Raw genomic sequence first — 21,362 nt, 5'->3', positions numbered from 1 at the left:
CGGGACATTTTGCATAGTTTTTGTTGTTTTTTGTTTTAAACGTCATTTTTATTATTTTTTTAATGGTTTTATTCTTTTTATACTTGGTTTTAATGATTTTTTTTGAAAATAAATATATTTTTAATATTTTTTATTGGAAAATAAATATATTTTTAATATTTTTTATTGGAAAATAAATATATTTTTAATATTTTTTATTTGAAAATAAATTTTTTTTTAATTTTTTTTATATATGTACTTATTATTGTTTTCTATTTTCATTTATTATCATTTTTATTTTTTATTTGCTGTTATTTTTTTATTTTTATTTTTGTTTTTCTTCTAATTTTTTTTATATTTTATTTTTTTTTCTAATTTTTTTTGGTATTCTAATATTTTTATTTTTTGTTTTTCTTCTAATATTTTTTTTTATTTTTTGTTTTTCTTCTAGTATTTTTTTTTATTTTTTGTTTTTCTTCTAATATTTTTTTTTATTTTTTGTTTTTCTTCTAGTATTTTCTTTTATTTTTTGTTTTTCTTCTAATATTTTTTTTTATTTTTTGTTTTCTTCTAATATTTTTTTTTTGTTTTTTTAATTTTTTATTTTTATTTTTTTTTTTTTTTTTTATTTTTTTTTTTTTTAATTTTTTTTTTTTTTTTTTTTTTATTATTTTTTTTTTTTTTTTTTTTTTTTTTTTTTTTTTTTTTTTTTTTTTTTTTTATTTTTTATTATTTTTTTTTTTAATTTTTTATTATTTTTTTTTAATATTAAATTTGTTTTTTTTAATTTAATTACTCGTTGTTTTTTTTAATAGTTGTAATTGAAAAGAAAATACTTCGTTCACTACCTTGTAAATTATATCTTAAGACCTGTGAAAAATCATTAAGATCGTTTGAGTAGTTCACGAGAAATCTTGACAACCGACTTGAAAACTCAGTTTCGAAAAAAATGCTTTTACAGTAAAATCAATTTAAATATGTACATATGTGGAACAATATTCTGCGGTGTTATAGCATTAATTAAGACAATAAGAAATATTTTTTTTCAAGCCGTGTAACCCCGTAAGCGTCATTTAATGTTTTTTATTTTATTTAATTATATTAATTTGTGTTTAATTACTTTTTTTTTAAGTTTTTGGCAAATACGAGATTGAAAAATGAAAGTTTATTGTTTTTTTTTTTTAATTTTTATATTATACTATATTTTATTTTTTTTAGAATTTTTTTATTTTTTTTTTTTACTTTTATATTAATTTTATTTTTCCCATAACAATTTTTATTTTTTTTATGTTTTCATTTTTTTATATTCATTTTAATTTCATTATTATTTTTTTAAATAATATTTTTTAATTTTTTTATTGTGTTCTATTTTGGGTATTATTTTATTTCCTTAACTTTATATTACACTTTATATTTTTTTTAATATTTTTTTAGGTATTAATTTTTATTTTATTACTATTTTTTAAGTTTTATTTATTCATATTTATTTTTTTATATTAATTTCAATTTCATTATTATTTATATAAATAATATTTTTTAATTACATTTTTTAATTTTTTATTGTGTTTTATTTTATTTTAGTTTTATTATTTATTACACTCTATATTTTTTCATGTTTTTATTTTATTTATGTATTAATTTTTATTTTGTTTTATTTTTTAAGCTTTTTATTATTATTTAATTAACTTTTTATAAATTGTTTTTATTTTCTTTTGCTATAATTTTTTTTTTTTTAATATTTTTATTTTACTAATATTAGTTTTCATTTAATTATTATTTTTTAAATATTTTTTACTATTATTATTATTTGATATTATTTTTTGTTATTATATCGTAACATTATCCAACTGATTTAATTCCTTTTTTCATAAATTTTTTTTTTTTTTGAAACGTCACCTAACCTTTATAAACAGCTAATTTAAATCTGTGAAAACTAAAAAAAATTAAATTAATTTATAAATAACAAATATACATATTTCTTTATTTTTTTGTTTTTGTAAATTTTTCTTAACAATTATATATTGCCTACGAGGTTAAATTTCCTTTAAACTAAATTTACGCTGCAGGCCCGCGTTTCGTTGCGCACACAGCCTCAAATAAACATTCGTACAAAAACACAATTTATACAAAAACAAAAATAAAACCGGTACACGCAATTAAAAGCGATTACAACAACAGCAACATAAACACAAACATAAATTTACAACATTTGATATGCATTTTTTAAATAATTTATTTTTAATGAATAAAATCAAATGAAGTTCATTCGTTTTGAGTGAAAAATAAAGCAGATTTTTTTAGAAAACATTTGCTAGTTTGCCAAAAGCCACAAATTAGCTCACATAGAGAGCTTAACTTCAGAAATTTAATGATAAAGTTGAGCTAGATCTTTTCTGTTTTTCATATTTATGAATATTTTCTAAACAAACAGTTTGGTTTATTATAAAAAATTGCTTAATTGTAAAAAGAAAAAAAAAAATTGTTGAAAAAAATATTTTGTTGCTGCGTTGCAAAAAACTTTGCTGCAATATACTTCAAATAAATGCCGTCTTCCGGTGCCCCTACTTTATTATTATTATTATTTTTTTTTTTAATTTGCATTTAAAATATTCTATATAAATTTTAATCAGCTGTATAACTGTATATTTTTATATAACAATGTATTTATTTGTCTAAATATTGTGTCATGTTTTAAATTTATAAATATATATATTATTTTTTGTATCTGCCACGTTTTTCGTTGCGCAACAAATTTTCGTAAACATAAAGTTTTGATAATAATAAAACACATGAAATAATTTACACAAATAAAAAGTGCTAAGTGACGTGCATCATTTAAAATTAAACATAAAATAAAATAATAGTGTTTATAATAATTTTATTAGGTTTTTTCATATATATATATATATACATACATATTTATAGCAACACTTATATTTAGTACGTAAATAATGTTTACGCATTTAAATGCGTAAGAAATGTGAACATAAAAATAAAAAAATATTTAAACAAATCAGTTTTACGTTCATAATTTGCGCCTAAAAGTATGGCAAGCGTTATTTGGTGACAAATTGTTTATTTAACAGTAAAATTTGCTGCGTGGCGCACGTTTTTGTACGCAATAGCGCTAAATATGCTAAAAATAGGGAAGCGGCAAAGTGTGCAATCAATTTTTTTTTTAATAAAATGTCAACGAAAAAAATCTGAATTGTAATAAAAACACGTAAAGTAAAAAAAGAACAAAAAAACAAACATTGCACAACAATAAGATACACTCGTAACGGTTCTAGCAGTAATTTATATTGCCATAAATTAAAGAAGTATATAAAAATTAAAGTTTTGCTGCTCAATGCGCAGCAATGTTAATAGAAATGGTTAAACGTATTTATTGCATGCAAAACATTTGGCTGCTTTTTATTTTAAATTAAGTTTGTTTTCAATATTGTGGTGCAGCAACAGCCCGTTAGTGCAGTTTTCGTTTGCGCATGCTGTGTAATTTGATTTTAATATTTGTGTTAAGAGCGAAAGTCTAGTTATTGTTCGAAAAATAAATTTAAATGTCAACTGGAAGTTTAGTTTGTTTGTGGTTGCCAGAAGAAAAAATTTTGTTCGAAATAATAGCCAATGAGAAGAAAAAAAATCGATTTTTTTGGTTTTTTAAGTGCTGACTACCCCTAACCCCTTTTATTAAAGTTAGCTGGCTCGTGTCATCATTTAATAATTCGTTTCTTTGACAAAGTGGTTTCAAATAGAATATTTTTGCTTAAACAAATACACACAAAGGTTTGACAAATGCTCTTTCGCAAACTTCAATTAATTTCTGTTCACTAATATTTTTCTCAATGATTAAACTTTTAAATAAAATTTAGCTTTTTCGACAACTTTGTGTTTGTTTACTCATAACTCAATTTGATTATTAAAAAAATTTTCTTTTAAATTGAATTTTCCACTTAAAAACATTTTTTTTTATACATAACATACTTTATATTAAAACATTAAAATTATTAAGCATTAGGGTGTTCCATATGTAAAAAAAGCGAGAAAACAGATTTCAAAATTATTATAAAAATTTATAAAACACAAATTTTTAACTAATGCATAGTATGTATGCGAATTATGTAAACAAAAATTGAAATGGCACAGTTAAGCAGTTAATGAGCACAACTTTATTCATTATACTTAAGCGTATATACATATACATATTTTTTAAATAATTTGTGAAATGTTTTTGTTTCTTACATTTTAATATTTTTATATATTAAATAAGTAAGCGTGTTTATATTTTTAATTTTTATTTTTGTAATAATTAAGCAAATGATTATTATAATTTGCATAAATTATATGACATACATTTATATTATATAACATATTGTACGTTTGTATGCCTTGATATAAAATATGAATATGAAATAAAAATTTAAATATAATAATAGTAATAATATGACAGTAAAGAAACAAGCCTCTCTTTGTTTTGCAAAATAAAAGGGGGTTCAATATTTCCTCCCACAAGCTACTGTGCAGGCTAGATTCAGATGCTTTGTAGTTTCCGGCTCCATGTCTATAAAACGATAGGTTGCACAAGAGGTTAACCCACCATAAACAGGTGCGTGTTGAGCATGCAGTGTCTAGTATAAAATGCCACCAATAGTCGGAATTTGTTTCTCTGGAGGTTAAAAAAGCTTCTCTTGATTGCATGCCTGTGGGTCGTCGCACGCTCCTTTACGGTATGAGGATCAACCGCAATGCAGGGTCCCGCTCCTACCATCCTGAAAGCAGCTGTATAGCGAGCAAACTCGTCAGACAGTTCTTTGTTACCTGACATCCAGCTAAGGTGCACTTGGTTGCGAACTGATAGGCTGTTCAGCCGTTCTGTATCAAAAGCGATGTAAACGCATAAGCTGTTATGCCAATACGAGATCATCAGCCAGCTCATTCCCAGCTATACCTTTATGACTTGACACCCAGATGAGGTGCACTTGGTTACGTTCCGATATTCAGCATTTTGATGTCATAAGAGGAATTTGCTTTAAATGCCGTTTGACTATCACTGAGTATACCAATACTTTCATTGCGATAGTTGTGTTGGATATTTATTTCTGCACACCAATTTATAGGTCCCGTAGGAAACAAAAGTTTAGCATGAGGTCCTGCTATGCCAGCACCAATACCTTCCGGATTGCCGCCGATGCGCAGACGAAGGAAAATTTATGCAGCTTCTATAGTTGAAGTCCCAGCGAAATTTGTATTGCTTACGATGCCTATGCCACCGCTCTACCTGACAATCTTTGGCTTGAGGCTCCATAATGTACTTGTCAAGCTATTGCCCACTTTAAATGCTTTCATGGGTATAAATTATTTCATCCTGATAAGACCTCTAATATTTGATATCCTCTCTAAACAGACATTGGACGGGAATAAACATGTACAATGAAACATGAATATAAGCAACAACAGTCCACAATTTTTTTTCCTTGTATGATATGTACATACATGTGCACTTCCGCAATTTTAAATTATGTATGATTGCCATAAATCAAATTTTTCGAATAAGCTACGAAAAAATTACATTTTTTTCCGAGCTTTGCATACTATTATATTTTCGTAAGTTTGCGCAAACCGTTAATAGAAACTTGTTTCAATTAAACCTAAAACACGCATGCAACCCTGCCAACAACCAATTGTCAATTTGACTTTTCTAATTGGACAACACGCACACAACAATTTTGACAAACACGCACACGAGCTCCCGCAAATTTCCACACATCTCCTCATTGACATTTCTATTGGCCATCGTTTGTGTGAAATTTTCGCTCGACATTTGTCGTTCTTTTGCACACATTCGAAAGCAGTGCATTTTCATCGGATCACTACGTGGAAATTGTGAGTGAAAAGTGTGCTGAAGTTAATGGATTGAATTTTCGTGTAGCAACAATTAATTTAACAACGAAGCCAATGTATTTGCAACAGTGAAATTAAAGCAACAAACCGGCTAAATAATAAAAGTAAGAAAAGCCAATTTTACGTAAAAATTGTACGTAAATTTGGTCAAAATCTGTGGAAAAGTTTATTGTATTTATAGAAGTGTGTGTACATGTATCAGCGAAAAAAATAAGTGTTTTTGCTTGAAGCGAAACTTGTACAAAAGCGTAAAAGTCAAACACGTGAATAAATCGCACAAGTAAAAGTAGTGCACATTAAAAAATAGGTGTAAAAGTTTGAAATCATACTAAAACCACAGGAGAAAGAAGAATTGTTATTTATTTTACATATATATCTAGCTTATAACAATATACGAGGTATTTTAGGACATTTGAAGTAAATTCTAATAAAAAATTTTATACTTATATAAAAAATTACGTGAATTTTATAACAATCGCACGCATAACCAACGCAACTACAGAAACTGACCTCCACAGCAACGAGAAAATTTCGGGCGCATTAACATGTCATCAATCACATACAAGGAGCGTGTACTCAGCGCTCAACAGCTGAAAAAGTTGTCGGAACACAAATACTCCTGCACAAGCAGCAGTCTGCTGGATCCATGGCTACAGCCTTGGTGGAATTGGCTTGTCTCAATGACGCCGCTATGGTTGGCGCCCAATCTCATTACAATCATTGGACTGATTGTCAACATAGTGACAACATTAATATTAGTATCGTAAGTATTCAACAATAAATAAAAATAATTTTATGCATATAAATATGTATGTATATATTGTGCAAACTTTATGTACTTCTTTCGCTACAAATATTGACATTTGAAAATTCTTGCGAAAATTATAATTGAAGTGCTATATATGTACATATATAGGTGGCTGTTGCGTAGTAATTTTTATCGCGCTAATTGGTGCAATGGTTTTTTCTGATTAGCTAGGAAATTTTCGCAACCTTCCATTTTCGGTATTGCAATTCGCGCTTTTCGCACATTTCCCGTAATTTGCGGTGCCGATGACAACAGCTGCTGCAATAAAAACAATGCTGATACTGACAGCGCTGCTCTTGCCTCTGCTGCCAATTTGTTGTTATTGAGAGAAATTTGCCGAGAAAGTTGCTATATATTTACACACAACTGCTCTCTTTGTGGTTGCTCAAATATAGCGGATGAAAGCAAGTAACTGGTGATAAAGTGCATTGAGAATAATCAAATGGGGAAATGTAATGTCAAGAAAATATCAAATTTGTGCTAACAGGCATGCTTCCTAGTTTTAAAAAATATTTTTTCTAAAGTATTTATCAATTTGCTTATCTAAAGTATACATTTATCTTTTTTAAAATAAAGCCGGCACTTTAATTTTACATGCGCTGCAATTCCCTCTACTCAAAGTTGGCTCTCATGATTTTATTTACTTGTTTTACGTCAATGCTGAATGCTTTGCATACGAATTAGCTCACTTTATTTGAGTTTTTTGACACATAATATTCGGACTGAACTTGCACTTTTTGTTTTTTGAATGCAGCTGCCTTTAATTTGACCTCAAATTTCTTTGTGTTTTTTGCAACTCTTCTTTTCGTTTACATTTAGTCCACGAATTATACAAAACTAAAAACTTTAGAAAATAATAAATGCACCCAAAAAGGTGGTGCTTTAATTAGGAAATCGAACTACTTCATCTGAATATTGTCAGCAGAATAAAAGGTGCAGTGAATAATTTAGTTTGCCTAGTATTGAAACTTTATCGCTTTTCAAAATATAAAACTAAAGCAATTTATTCATAAAATAATTGTTATTCTCGTTGTTATAGTTTCCATTGTACAATGAAATTATACATGCCTCCTATACTTATACCATAAACAGATTTTTATGACAAAAAAACTTGAAATACATATGGACAAATATTGTAGTTTAGCAAACTCGTGTGTAATTTTTAATTTTGTGACTTTATTACACGCTAACTTGCTGCACAGTCTTCGCTACTGGCATTAGCTTTCTTTTGATTTTCTTAAAATATTTTCGCTACTTTCGTTTTTGCTCAATCATGTACGAGTATGTATGTACATATGTGCGATTTTAATGATCGCTTTCATCTCATTGACTGTTACCTTCACGCTGTGGCTGTTGCTGTCTATTCCGCCATAGTCAAGCATTGGGCCACATCACAGAATTTGAAACGCCTACTGGCTGCTATTTGGTACCATAAACACACTGGTTGAGTACCAGTGTACGCCAAAAGAATGACTAAGCAATACAGATTGATTTACACATATACATACCTATGTATATGTATGTAAAATTTATAAATATATGAAATGCATACATGTATGTGTCTGTATACGCTTGCATCGGGTAAACAGATGCAATACAGACTAATTGCCGTCATTGCTATATTTCTCCCTTGTTGAAATGCATTCTTGTGTCATTTTTATTAGTAAGCGTGTATGTTCTTTTAAGTTATTACTTGTTGCATGATTCACAAGCCCATCAGTGTGTTCAAAAATACTAAATTTTAGCAATTTTTTTGCAATTTGTGACTTCATATAGTTTTGGATAAAGCAGATTACGAAGTAATTTGTCAAAATTATCTTCCTAAAAGTTATTCCACAATTATTTGTGAATTATTTTATTTATATTAATGTGAAGTGAAGATATTAAAAATTATACATACAATAATATAAATGGTATTTTCTCCGGAATACACTCTTTCACAACTTTGAATCTCGCAACAATGTTTTATATGACTTAAGATGAACTTTTGTCTATGGGGGTTAGTGACATTCTAGTTCGCTTTATTAGTCTTTTTTTATACACCACAGTAAATGCGTTTATTAAATGTCATAAAATATTTAAAAATGCTGCGCACCTGTCTAACAATAAACATGTGTATGTATTGCTTCAAATTAAAAATAACTAAAAAATTAAGTTTTTCTAAAAATTCAGTAATTGAATTACTTTCAATTGACACTGGTTACATTGGGGAGAACGTGTGTATGTTTGTGTGTATTTATGTACAAATATACTACACATATGTGCAAATGAATTGCCGGTTATGCGATCCCAAGTCTCACGGTGCCATTCTGAGGTCAATTACGTTGATACTAATTTCAATTAAACATAGCACAGAACGAATGTAGTAAAGCAAGCGCAAGCAAAGCAAAGTACACAAAACGCACCGAAAGGGTTAAACAAATACCGAATCAGTAATAAAATGGAATTTTTTAAAATAATTAGTAGTAGCTGACTTTGAAAGCAAAGTGAAAGCAATAAAATCTGTCAGTGAAGGTATTTTCTACGCATGTCCCCAATATTGCTGAACGCTTAATAATAAAAGAATAATAAAGAATATTTCTATACAGACTTGCAATGAAATGAATATAGTACCTGATATGCATTTACATATGTATATAATACGGCATTTATTTAATAAATTTTCGAAACAAAAGTTAGTCTGGAATATATGATCTGTAGTTCTGCATTCTTTGTTTTGCCATTGATTATTATCTCCTGATTTATGATATAAATATTTTTCCATTACTAATAGCTTTCATTATTTATAACGCAAATTTGATAATCTTATCTAATAATACAGACGATTAAAATGTGTATGTACGTATGCATAACATAACTGCCTAACTCAATTTTATAAAGTTTTAAGAAAAACATCTAAAGTTAAACTGTGCCTGTAAGAGGACACTTCTAATGTGAAATGAAAAAAAAAAAACAAATTTTTTGTTATTTCACATTATTATATTATAGTACACTTCATTTCCACAAATTTTGTATGAATTTAGCTTTGGTAGACTGCATATACCATACATACATATTTCAATCTATTGTAATCACTGTATTTTTGTATTTTTCGCATTTTTGTATTTTGTATTGTATTTTTTGTTTGCCTGCGCAGACCATGACTAGGCAAAATAAATGTCACCTTGATTAAACGGTTCTATTTTTTTGCACAATATCTTATCGCGTTTAAATATATAAAATCCGATAATACAAATGTCAATGCACCAAAAAAAATTTCGAGCTTATATAGATATATTTGTTTATAAAAGTATATAAAACAACATAAATCCTTCTAATTGATTGATATACATAAGTATGTACGCATATACATACATATACATATGTACATATGTACCAAGAATTATATCATATGATCAATGAATTTTAAGTTGAGTATAGTGGTCTATGGTGTTGTTGTAGCTGGTTGTAATTCTGCCGCTGCAGTGGTCTAGCGATATGTTCGATGCCGATTCTTAGCTAAACATAACTCGCTGGAAGGCACCATTATCTTTAGGTTTACAGGTTATTCGGGTAGTTCTGTTGTTGTTGTAACGGTTGTAACGGTTGCCTAGTCCCCGTTAGGGTGGTAAAGTTGTCAACGAGGCCATCCAACGGTAAGCCTAGTAAACGTGTTGCTTCGACGACATCGGACGATAGGGAGAAAGGTGTCAGATGTGTAGCCACGACAGCCGGTTCCGGATTTATGCGTCCAAGCGCTATTTTTTCGGCATTTAACCCCGTTTGGACCGAAGACTTTTAGATTAAGTTTGTCGGGTAGTTCTCTACTGTTTTTATCAATATTTTATTGTCCGAGAGGGAAATAAATCAGTAGTCCATGTACATGGTTATATGTCTAAGTAACGTTTTGTAGAGCAGAAGTCAAGAAAAAGCAAGAAAAAATGGTTCCCTGATCTACATACTTTTCTACATAAAGACATATTCATATTATATTTATAAATTTAGCACCACAAACACTTTAAGGGGTTATATACAGTTAGAACGCCGAAAAAAGCGAAAGTTCCAGAATTTTTTCTGAGAAAACTTTCAAATTTACTGATCCAAAAATTTGTACACTTATTATGGTATCTTAACTGTATTTTAAGACTTAGTATTAGTAAAAATATTTATTTGGAAAGGAAACTACAGCTGATCTCCGGGAGCTCCTCTCAAAAAATACGTTTTATCGTGACCACTATATCTCTGAACTGGATGCTCTGAAATTAAAAAAAAAGAGATTTCGTTAAAATAATGTTAAATCTAGTTATTAATTGAAGGTATAAGCAAAATAATTGTTTTTTTTCAAAATGGCGGTTTCTCCAAAAAAAATCGATTTATACTAAAATTTCGATCTTAAATTGTTTATAAAAAAATATTTATCGGTGTGAAAAAATCTTCGATTAATCACTAAATAATATATTCTGAAACGACTTTTCAAATTTGCGATTTTTTGAAAATTCTAGCTTTATATAAACTCTTAATATATTTTTATAAAGTTTTAATTTTTGAAATAGACGTTTTTTAACACTTTTTTTATTAAGCGTGATTAGAATATTGTCACTGACTTAATCCAGCTTTGGTCAATTTACTCAATTATTAATTCAAACAAAAACAAAATGGCACAAAAATGCAATGAATGAAATGATTTCCGGCTGCAATTGTTGTTTTGTTTGTATTGTTGCTTTTATTGTGTTACGTTATGACATATTGTAACATATATATGTACATACATACATATATATATATGGACTTTTATATACATATATGTACATACCTTTTAATGTATTTTTGCTGATATCGGCAGTCGGGATACAAAGACCATTTCTTGCGTAATATTCATACAACTCGGTATTACGACGCATTACACTTTTTATACTCGCCAATTTGCATCTACTGTTTTGATGATGACTTACTAAATGTTCAAATATTCAAATGATGATGTTAACTTACTTCGAGCTATTACTTCTTTTCCAAAAAATTGCCTGCTGCTTCTACTGACTACTATATGTAAATCTTTATAACATACCTATGTACAAGGTGCGTTCCAAAGTAAACAGGACTTTTTGAATCTGGTAGCGCCGTCTATGTATGTATAGTACAAGGTGCGTTCCAAAGTAAACAGGACTTTTTGAATCTAGCGCCCCCTGGTGGCGCCATTTATGTATATGTCGCCTGGTGCGTTAGAATCTGCTATTTTTATCGATTGTCCATTTCAAAGTGGTAGTGAAGACATAAATCCGTAATCACCGGAAATTCCATTGAAAATTTGCGTGAATTCATCAAAAATCACCCGAAAACATCATTGAAATTCATGGAAATGGAATTGAACATCTCCAACACATCGATTTATCGCATTTTGACCAAACATTTGGGCTCACGAAAGGTGTGCGCACGGTTTGTTCCGCACAAATTGGCTGACGACCAAAAATTGCTCAAAATCCAACATTCGAAGGACGATTATTTGATCAAAAATCACATTTTAACCATTAACCACTTCCCGCATTCACCTGATATGGCACCGTGCGACTTCTTCCTTTTCGGAAAAATGCATTTGCCCACGAAAGGAAAGCGTTATGCAGACATACTTAGAGGCAACGAGCTAAAACACTCGTTCGACTTGCTTTTGGACCGTGCAAAAAGCTGTATTGACGCAGAAGGAGACTATGTTGAATCAAATAAATTGATTTTGCCGAAAAACCCATTTGTTTTTTTTTTTTTAAGGTCCTGTTTACTTTGGAACGCACCTTGTATATAGAAGTAATACTTTTTTATAACATTAGTAATCTGTTATTAGTTTGACTTATTTATTATTAGTTTTGTTGGAATAAAGTCTTTCTGAAAAAAATTTTGGCTGAAAAGAATTAATTAGTGAAATTTTTTTAAATTTATTTGTATAATGAAAAACTAGTAATAAAATGTAATTTTTAAAGGCACTGTAAATATACATATGATATATGTACATATGTAAATGTACATATTAAATTATTTTTTCAAAAATCGTGCGCTTTATCAGTAGTTACTATAATTTCAAATTATTTGACGTAAGTTAATGTAGTATAAACAAACTAATGCGTAAGTTGACGCATAGCAGTATAATATAGTATACACACATACTCATGTCAGCATTGTTTACCTTTTTTGATGTCTTTATGACAAGCACACATCAGCTGATTCCACAATGCCACTAAGCCTCAATCACACATGAAAACACAAAGCCAGTTAAGAACAGCGTTAAATTCAGCTATTTTATAGAAAAAGTAAAAATTAATATGTGTATAAATGGTTAATCAACATTTAATAACATTTCTCTACAGAATATATTCCAAAGATGCGATTTATAATTTTCACACTTTCCAGCCAATTTTGCATATAAATTTGAGCGTGTTACAAACTATTAAGACAATTGCTAAATCTCTGAATTGAATATACTATCCACGAGTAGGTAATGCACACGCCGAGTCTGTACGTGTCGCTGTTTTATAGTTGCGCATTACAGCATTACATTTCCATTTACAATCGTACTAATGTCTAAATCTGTATTAGCGTGCAAACTATTTTTTTTTATTGCTATTCAACTTGATCCGCTGCACTTTGCACTCCTGTGCACATCACATTCGCAAGTGCATACAAATTAGCGACATTTAGCGCTGTGCGATTTCTCACCCACTCCTCTCCCTACAACACATGCAATTGTTTTGCTTAGCGACTTATGACGAATTCCCATTTTATTTTCTAACCGGCTTTTTCACAGCGCACACAGCACTCACTGAATATTTGTTAGTAGTTATATAATAGTGTATGTGCATATTCCAATATGCCGGCTTTCTTGTTTGTTATTAATTTTTTTATTCACACTTTTTTTCATAGTTTACCTGCTGCACTCATTTCATTCTACTTTCATTCTATCTTGTTTGCGGTTCTATGAGAAACTGCTGAGAGTGTTCGTGTTTGTTTTTGGCGCGAATTGACAGTTAATTGTCATCGTTGTTGCTAGCGCAGCCGCTGATATTGAGGTCAACGTTGACAATGGCTTTGGTGTTGGCGTTGACTTTTGCAAGCAAAGCAGCAAATCGTCGGAAAAAGCCTACAATTGGTGAATCTATTCAACAGTTTGATTACTTCTACATCGCAAACGTTTCGCAACAGGTCGTTGAGTTTGAATTGTTATGATTCTAATGTGCCAAGAAATATGCATGCACATACATATGTTATATTGCATATTTTTCAAATGTGCGCTGGAGGATTTTAAGTCACCGACATATGGTTACAGCGTTGAAATACCATAACGTATCATCAAACGATGACGATGGCGCAGACGTTCCATTGTCTGACCACGAAGAAGTTCGAGTAGCAAATACCGGTCTGAAGAACAACAAAACGGCGAGAGCCGATGGATTGCCGGCCGCGCTATTCATATACGGCGCCAAAGAACTGATAAGGAGCATGCATCAGCTTCTTTGTAGAATATGGTCGGTCGAAAGCATGCGCGACGATTGGAATTTAAGTGTGCTCTTGCCAAATCCACAAAAAAGACCCCACAATCTGCGTCAATTACCGTGGGATAAGTTAGAAGCTGCCTTTATGCCGCGATGTCCGAATTTGGTATCCCCGCAAAACTATTACGGCTGTATAAACTGACGTTGAGCAGTACCAAAAGCGCCGTCAGGATTGGCAAAGACCTCTCCGAGCCGTTCGATACCAAACGAAATTTCAGACAAGGCGACTTCCTTTCGTGCAACTTCTTCAATCTACTCTTGGAGAAAATAATACGAGCTGCAAATCTAAATAGAAAATGTCCATCTTCTATAAGAGTGTACAGCTGCTGGCGTACGCCGATGATATTGATATCATTGGCCTCAACAACCGCACCGTTAGTTCTGCTTTCTCCAGAAGAGTTACATAAGGTAGCGAAAGCTCTGAAGGTATTCGACGTAGTACCCGCCGGGGAAAGCATAGGAAGAGAGAGACCTCCACTCTGTTGGAAAGACCAGGTGGAGAAGGATTTTCGAGCTTAATATTCATAAAATAATTGGGAATTGGCAGATGTGACTTGTTAGTGGCATTTTGAACTTGGAAGCTTACATTATACAAGGAGTACCTTCAAATTACATATTAAAAAGTTTTACACACACTCATTAGTAGTTTTCCACTTTTATGCCGTCAGGAAAATGTTTTTTGTTTTTTTATTTATTTAAAGTTCTTCGGTTTCAGCATAAATCAATACATCATTTCCATTTAGTGACCATTGTAATCAAGGTATACATATGTATGTATGTATGTATGTATATACATATGTGTAAAACGTATTAATAACTCATACACCTAAGTACATTAGCTAGGCTCGCGTGCTTTTTTTCGTACATATTTCTAATTGTTTTTTGTAGACCTTTGCTAATAGCATAAGCGAGTTGCTTGAATGCGTGTTGTCTACTCGAAGGGTCATGTAAACAGTGCAGGGTTTTTTCTAATAATAGTTGCTCCTACCAGTCAATGCCAAACCATTAAGTATTAAACTAGGGCAATAAATTATAAATACTTGGAAGCGTATCAAGTTTTTATTATGCATTTTATGATTTTTTAAGGAACACCCAGTTATGTGGGAAAATAATACTAGGTCACATGGAGGCAAAGATATTTTACTATAAATAAAATGATTCAACAATTTGATGAAATTACTAATACTCTGGCTTTATTAGTTAGCAAATAGCACATTTTTTTTGCGTTGGGGTTATAAAAGAACTCCGAATATTTGGTTGCAGCGGCTACGACGTCGGTATAACTTTATACCACTTTTATATTACAGCAAGGCATTCTGGAGAGTCTCGTCAGCATTATACTGATTATTATTACAGAGCTTTATTTTGCAAAAAGTCTTCGGAGTGAATTCGGAGTATTTTTTGTCAAGAAAAAAACATTATAATTATTAATGTAAAGTTGTATTTGCATTTAGATGTCGGAAACTTTTCGGAGTAAATTCGAAGTATTTTTTGTTAGATAAAATATGTTAAAAACTACTCAAATATAGTTTTATTTGCTGTAAAATATGATAATGTGATTATAATTATAGTGCATTCTACGAAAAAAAATCCGGAGTAAATTCGGAGTATTTTTGTTCTTGAAAAATATATTAAAAACGCTTAAATTATAGTTGTATTTGCTTTTACATGGTGTATAACGATAATCTGACTATTATTATAGTCAGTTCCACTGCAAAAAAATTTCGGAGTAAATTCGGAGTTTTTTTTTGTAAAGTTGTATTTGCTATTTAAAGTCATATAACGATAATCTGATCATTATTATAGTGAATTCTACTGCAAAAAAACCGGAGTAAATTCGGATATTTTTGTATAACAAACAATGAAGAGTTTTCTTTGTCTAACTTCCATTTAATAAATATTTACTTGATTTCTCTTTATAAACAGTGAAGGCAATTTGAGACACTGTAGAGGCTATAAAATCCATGCACTCGTATAAATATAAAACAGTAAAAATAGAAGCGTCTCAATTATTTGCTTCATTCTCAACTTAACACCAACCGATCAAACCTATACAATAGTAAATATGTTATTAATAAACGAATAATTTAACTGAAGTTCTTGTCTTTTTTCTCCCCACATAACAGCTACAGTCCCGATGGCAAGTCGGCGCCACCCGGCTGGGCTAGCCTGCTGTGCGCATTCGGACTTTTTGTTTATCAAAGTTTGGATTCGATCGACGGCAAGCAGGCGCGACGCACAAATACCCAATCGCCATTGGGTGAGCTCTTCGATCATGGTTGCGATTCCATATCGACCGTTTTCGTCGCGCTCTCCGCGTGTATATCCTGCCAATTAGGACAATATCCAAATTGGTTGTTCTTTCAGGTGCGTACTACAAATCATTCAGATGTAATAATAAACATACTATGTATATGTATGTATGTATATATTTTTATAACCTAACATCTGTTGCAGTGTTTTTGTGCCATTGGCCTGTTCTATTGCGCCCACTGGCAGACCTACGTTTCAGGCACGCTGCGCTTCGGCAAAATCGATGTGACCGAAGCACAATTCACCATCATGGCTATACATATTATATCGGCGGTGTTCGGCTCTGATGTGTGGCAAGCGCGGGTATGATTTTTGTTCATTTTAAAAGAATTTTGGAAAATTGCTATTTAGTGTTTGCGGTTGAAATGTGTTTGCATTAAAAAAAAAAGATTTTTAAAGGCTGTAATTCTAATTAAAAATTAGACTTTAGCTATTAGGTTTATATTTTTATTTATGTGGATTTCTGATACTTGATTTTAGGTGTTGAATGACAAAGAACGAAATACCAATTTTCAACAAAGTATTAGAAAACCTTCAAGTGATTAGTCTCATAGTTAGCAGTATTTTCCGGAGTTATTTTCGGAGTTGTTTTCGGAGTTCCGGAATTATTTTCGGAGTTGTTATTACTATGTAAAAAGCCATTTTTAGGTTGGGAAACGGATATTAATCTTCTTAGTAGTACATTAGCATTAAAAAATTTCGGAGTAAAATTTTTAATTTCTTTGGCGTTTAAAAAAATCACTTTATACTTTGAGTTACCTGTTTTTTAAGTACCTGTTATATAAATTTATTAATTTTTTTTAAATATTTGTTTTATTTCCCTTTTGAAATATAATTGTACCCAAAATGCCAATTTTCGTCAAAGTATTAAAAAAATCTTAAACTGAATAGTCTAATAGTTAGCAGTCCATTCCAGTGTTATTTTTAGAGTTTTGGAGATGTTTTCGAAAATTCGGAGAAATTTTCGGAGTAGCTATTTCTACGTAAAAAGTCATTTTTTAGTTTGGAAAACTGATTTTAATCTATTTAAATGTAAATTAGCATTCAAAAAAATTCGGAGTAAAAATTTTGATGTCTTCGGCGTTTAAAAAATTCACCTTATACTTTATATACATAAAAATTAAATTAAAAAAAATAAAAAAAAATAAATAAAAAAAAAAAAAAATTAAAAAAAAAAAAAAAAAAATTAAAAAAAAATTAAAAAAAAAATTAAAAAAATAAATAAAAAAAAATAAATAAAAAAAAATAAATAAAAAAAAAAAAAAAAAAAAAAAAAATTTAAAAAAAAAAAAATAAAAAATATATGTATATGTATATAAAAATGTGTATACACATACCTGTTTATATAATATAATTATATCTAAATAACGAATTGCAATTTTCAACAAAGTAATAAAAAAATCCTCAAGTGAATAGTCTAATAGTTGGCAGTCTATTTCGGAGATGCCATTACTATGTAAAAACCGATTTTTTAGTTTGGGAGACTAAACACATTTTAACCGCAGCACTTTCATTATATACATATTGATTTAAACCTCTGCATATTTTTAGGAACTGCTAATTTAATACACAAATTGAAGTTTCTTTACAATTATACATACAATATTATTTACATTTCACTCGTACACTATTCAATATAATTTTATTTTTCAGTGTATTTTATGTATTTATGTTATTGTGGTTTTTAACCCGTTTGGCCCACAAAATTTTTACTAGCATAATATTAAGTAACCCAAAACAACCGTTACATTTTTCACATGTTTACACACAAAATATGTTTTTTTTTAAATAAAGTGTATATTAGCAGCTAAATTATTGTAAACTAAACACCGAATATACATACATATCTTAATACATGCATAGGTGATGTGGCTAACATACATACAGTTGGTTAAAAAAATTTCAACAAAATTAACAATTCTACAAAATTATTTATATTATTTATGTAAATTTTTTTTGTTTTGGAAAAAGCCATCATTTTTGCATTAAGAAACCAAACAAAAAAATATCAATCTCTTACCTCAATGCTATCTTTATATACATTTATTATAAATATATACCCTTTAGATGTTTGGTAATTTTCAATTGTGGTCCACCTTATCGCTAATGACCTTAGTATGTGGTATTTGGTCATTATGGTTTATATTCTCAGTTATTTTGGCTGGCGGTGTTGGCAAGAATGGCTCCACAGTTGCAGTAAGTTTGTATTAAAAAAAAACAAAAAAAAAAACATTTTCTTGAACAAAATAAAAATTAAAAAAAGTTGTTGCATAAGAAAAGTAGACAGACGGCGTATTAAATAAAAATTAAAAAAGTTGTTGCATAAGAAAAGTAGACAAATGGCGCACTAATCTTAAGCGTTGCAAGCAAATGTGTAAAATTAAACGGAATTTTTTTTTTTACATAAAAATGCATATGATTTACAATTTAATTCAAATAGTAATGTTTTTCTATTCAAAAATTTGAAGTCATATTTAAAAAGCGGTCAAAATCATCACAACGTTGCCAAATTTTTCATATAAAATTTGAAGTCATATTTAAAAAGCGCGCAAAATCATTGCAACGTTGCCAAATTTCGCCTTTGATAAAACATATACAATTTCAAAAATTTCAGCATGAACGCTTTCAATGCCACTTTGACTTTAAAAAGTTGTACAATTTAGTTTGAAATCAACTTAAATATTAAATTTTTAAATATGCATATGCCCGAAATGCATTTTTCGAAATTTGTTTCCCTTACATTAAGCAAGTTTTGCAAGTTTATTTGTGGAATGCAAAAGAAACTTATGCCCTTTTAAAGTTTTATCAAGAAAATTACATTCTGATTTAAATTATTTTTGAATAAATTCATATAAATTTCGTTTCAATTAAAAATACACTTAAATTGTATTTAAAACAAATTGTCAGTTGCTTTGTTCGCTACTATAGTATACTATATACTAAATTTTACATTATTTTTGTACAGCTATTGGAATTTTTATACACAAATTACTGTAATTTTGCTTCAAATTCCATTTCTTATCTTCAAAAATAGTAATTACGTTTCGAAAATAGGTTAAAATGACACGTTCATATAAATCAATACAAAAAAATTTTGCGCATTCGCTGAAAAGAAAGTTTATATCAGCAGGCTACAGAATTTCTAGCATACAGATCTATTATTTTTGATATATACTCAAAGCAGGTGACCCTGTAAAGTAAAATTTGTCGCACAGCGCCACCTAACGTGCGCCTCAAATACAAATGAGCTTCAGAAATTAATTTCTCGACCCCAAAAAATATGCTTCCGTAACTTGCCAGTGTAATTTCCTATAGGGTCGCCATTTTTAACCGAAGTTAAATTTTTCCTACAGGGTCACCATTTGCAATCGAAGTCAAATTTGTCCTACAGGGTCACCATTTTTAGTCGCATTTAAATTTTTCCTACAGGGTCACCAATTTTACTCGAAGTCAAATTTGTCCCACAGGGTCACCATTTTTAATCGCATTTAAATTTTTCTTACAGGGTCACCAATTTTAAAATAGGTATTCAACACATAGCAAATTATTAGATCTGTAGGCTTAAAATCTTTTCGGAATTTAGTTTTAGGCGCTGGCAGCTTTCATTATTTTTTTCATATAATTACTAAATGCGGTGTATTGAACCTAAATTTTGTAACACGCTGTAACTGTTTGCGGAAGACAACTTTCTGATTGTAAAATCTAAAATAATAGTACCAATCCCAGAAAACCGAGCTGTTGTTAATTATTTTTTTTTTAACAAAACTCAAAAGAATTTTTTTTAACAAAAATCAAACAAAAAAAATTTTTTTTTTTAACAAAAATCAAACAAAAAAAATTTTTTTTTAACAAAAATCAAACAAAAAAATTTTTTTTTTTACAAACAAAAAAATGTTTGTTGGTAAAACAAAAATAAAAAAAAAATACATATTTTCCAGAAATTCTAAAATATTTTTATAACAAAAATACTTAAGCATTTGCTATTCAAAATTTGGCAAGACCTACTAATTCCTTTTATGCAAACGATTTATTCCAATATCTACTTTCCCCTACTATTTGAAATATTTATTTCTTAAATCTAGCTGTTAATGTTTGCTTAAACATTTGTATTTAATTTCCCTTAAATTATTAAAAAAAGACTTAGCTGAGAGAATGCGATAATTTAGACAAACTTATGATGGCAACTCTAATTACATAAAACACTATTTATATATATATATAATAGTAAAGTATATAAACTATAATATGTTCCTATACAATTTAAATAATTACTTTCATTAAACATTAATTGTTATTGTATTACATTGGTTTACATATATATTTATGTACAAGCGAAGCATGCAATATTTAAAATCCTTGAGCATTAGCAGAAAATTTTCTCAGTGTTTATTAAAAAAAATAATTTTTATCAATGACTGAACGTGCTCACTGCTCATTGATCTTATTTACTGCCTGTTTTAAATATATACTATATAATTGTATGTATCTAAACTTAGTGCTCTCTATTAACATTTAACCTGTTATTTAGTTTTTCCCTCTACTGTTGTATTTTATATATATTTTTCATTTATTAAAGTATTTCTTTATGGACGTATCTTTTTTCACTTGGTTGTGGTGCGCTTTATAACTGTTTTTCATCCATTAGGTTGCTAGTGTCAGGGTTTAGTGTCCTTTGTGGTGTGTTTTATAGGTATTGGTTAAAAAAAATAATAATAATAGACCACAGAAAATGACACTCTTGGCTATATATCAAATAATTTATTAGACTTAGCGTTAAAATATAGTTTTTTTTTATTATAAAAAATCATATAATAAAACTTCAGTTTTTATTATAATTTTACTGTTATTTC

The 21,362-nt window shown here is 29.2% G+C and overlaps 1 protein-coding gene and 1 long non-coding RNA gene across 12 annotated transcripts in view; one reads left to right on the top strand and one right to left on the bottom strand.

Annotated features, from left to right (window-relative positions):
• Window positions 1–14,076, bottom strand: part of LOC126756773 (uncharacterized) — a 26,761-nt gene extending 12,685 nt beyond the window's left edge. Inside the window, exons 1-3 of one of the 2 annotated variants that reach the window (XR_007666644.1) lie at window positions 13,006–14,076; window positions 12,837–12,944; window positions 9,275–10,920 (exon numbers count right to left, since the gene is read on the bottom strand). This is a non-coding gene — a long non-coding RNA (uncharacterized LOC126756773). Of the gene's footprint in view, window positions 1–9,274; window positions 10,921–12,836; window positions 12,945–13,005 lie in introns of those variants that run through there. The other variant, XR_007666645.1, reaches the window with a different exon arrangement.
• Window positions 5,748–21,362, top strand: part of LOC126756770 (cholinephosphotransferase 1) — a 27,765-nt gene continuing 12,150 nt past the window's right edge. For 2 of the 10 annotated variants that reach the window (XM_050470123.1, XM_050470132.1), the window contains exons 1-3: window positions 5,749–6,640; window positions 16,326–16,566; window positions 16,657–16,815. In XM_050470123.1, coding sequence (XP_050326080.1) covers window positions 6,423–6,640; window positions 16,326–16,566; window positions 16,657–16,815 — 618 coding nt within the window. In that variant the 5' untranslated portion in view covers window positions 5,749–6,422. Of the gene's footprint in view, window positions 6,641–16,325; window positions 16,567–16,656; window positions 16,816–18,579; window positions 18,709–21,362 lie in introns of all 10 variants that reach the window. The other 8 variants (XM_050470131.1, XM_050470130.1, XM_050470128.1 and 5 more) reach the window with 8 other exon arrangements.

The sequence above is a fragment of the Bactrocera neohumeralis genome, chromosome 4 (assembly GCF_024586455.1).
Source record: "Bactrocera neohumeralis isolate Rockhampton chromosome 4, APGP_CSIRO_Bneo_wtdbg2-racon-allhic-juicebox.fasta_v2, whole genome shotgun sequence".
Lineage (NCBI taxonomy): Eukaryota > Metazoa > Arthropoda > Insecta > Diptera > Tephritidae > Bactrocera > Bactrocera neohumeralis.
This window is presented reverse-complemented; position numbering and strand designations above follow the sequence as displayed.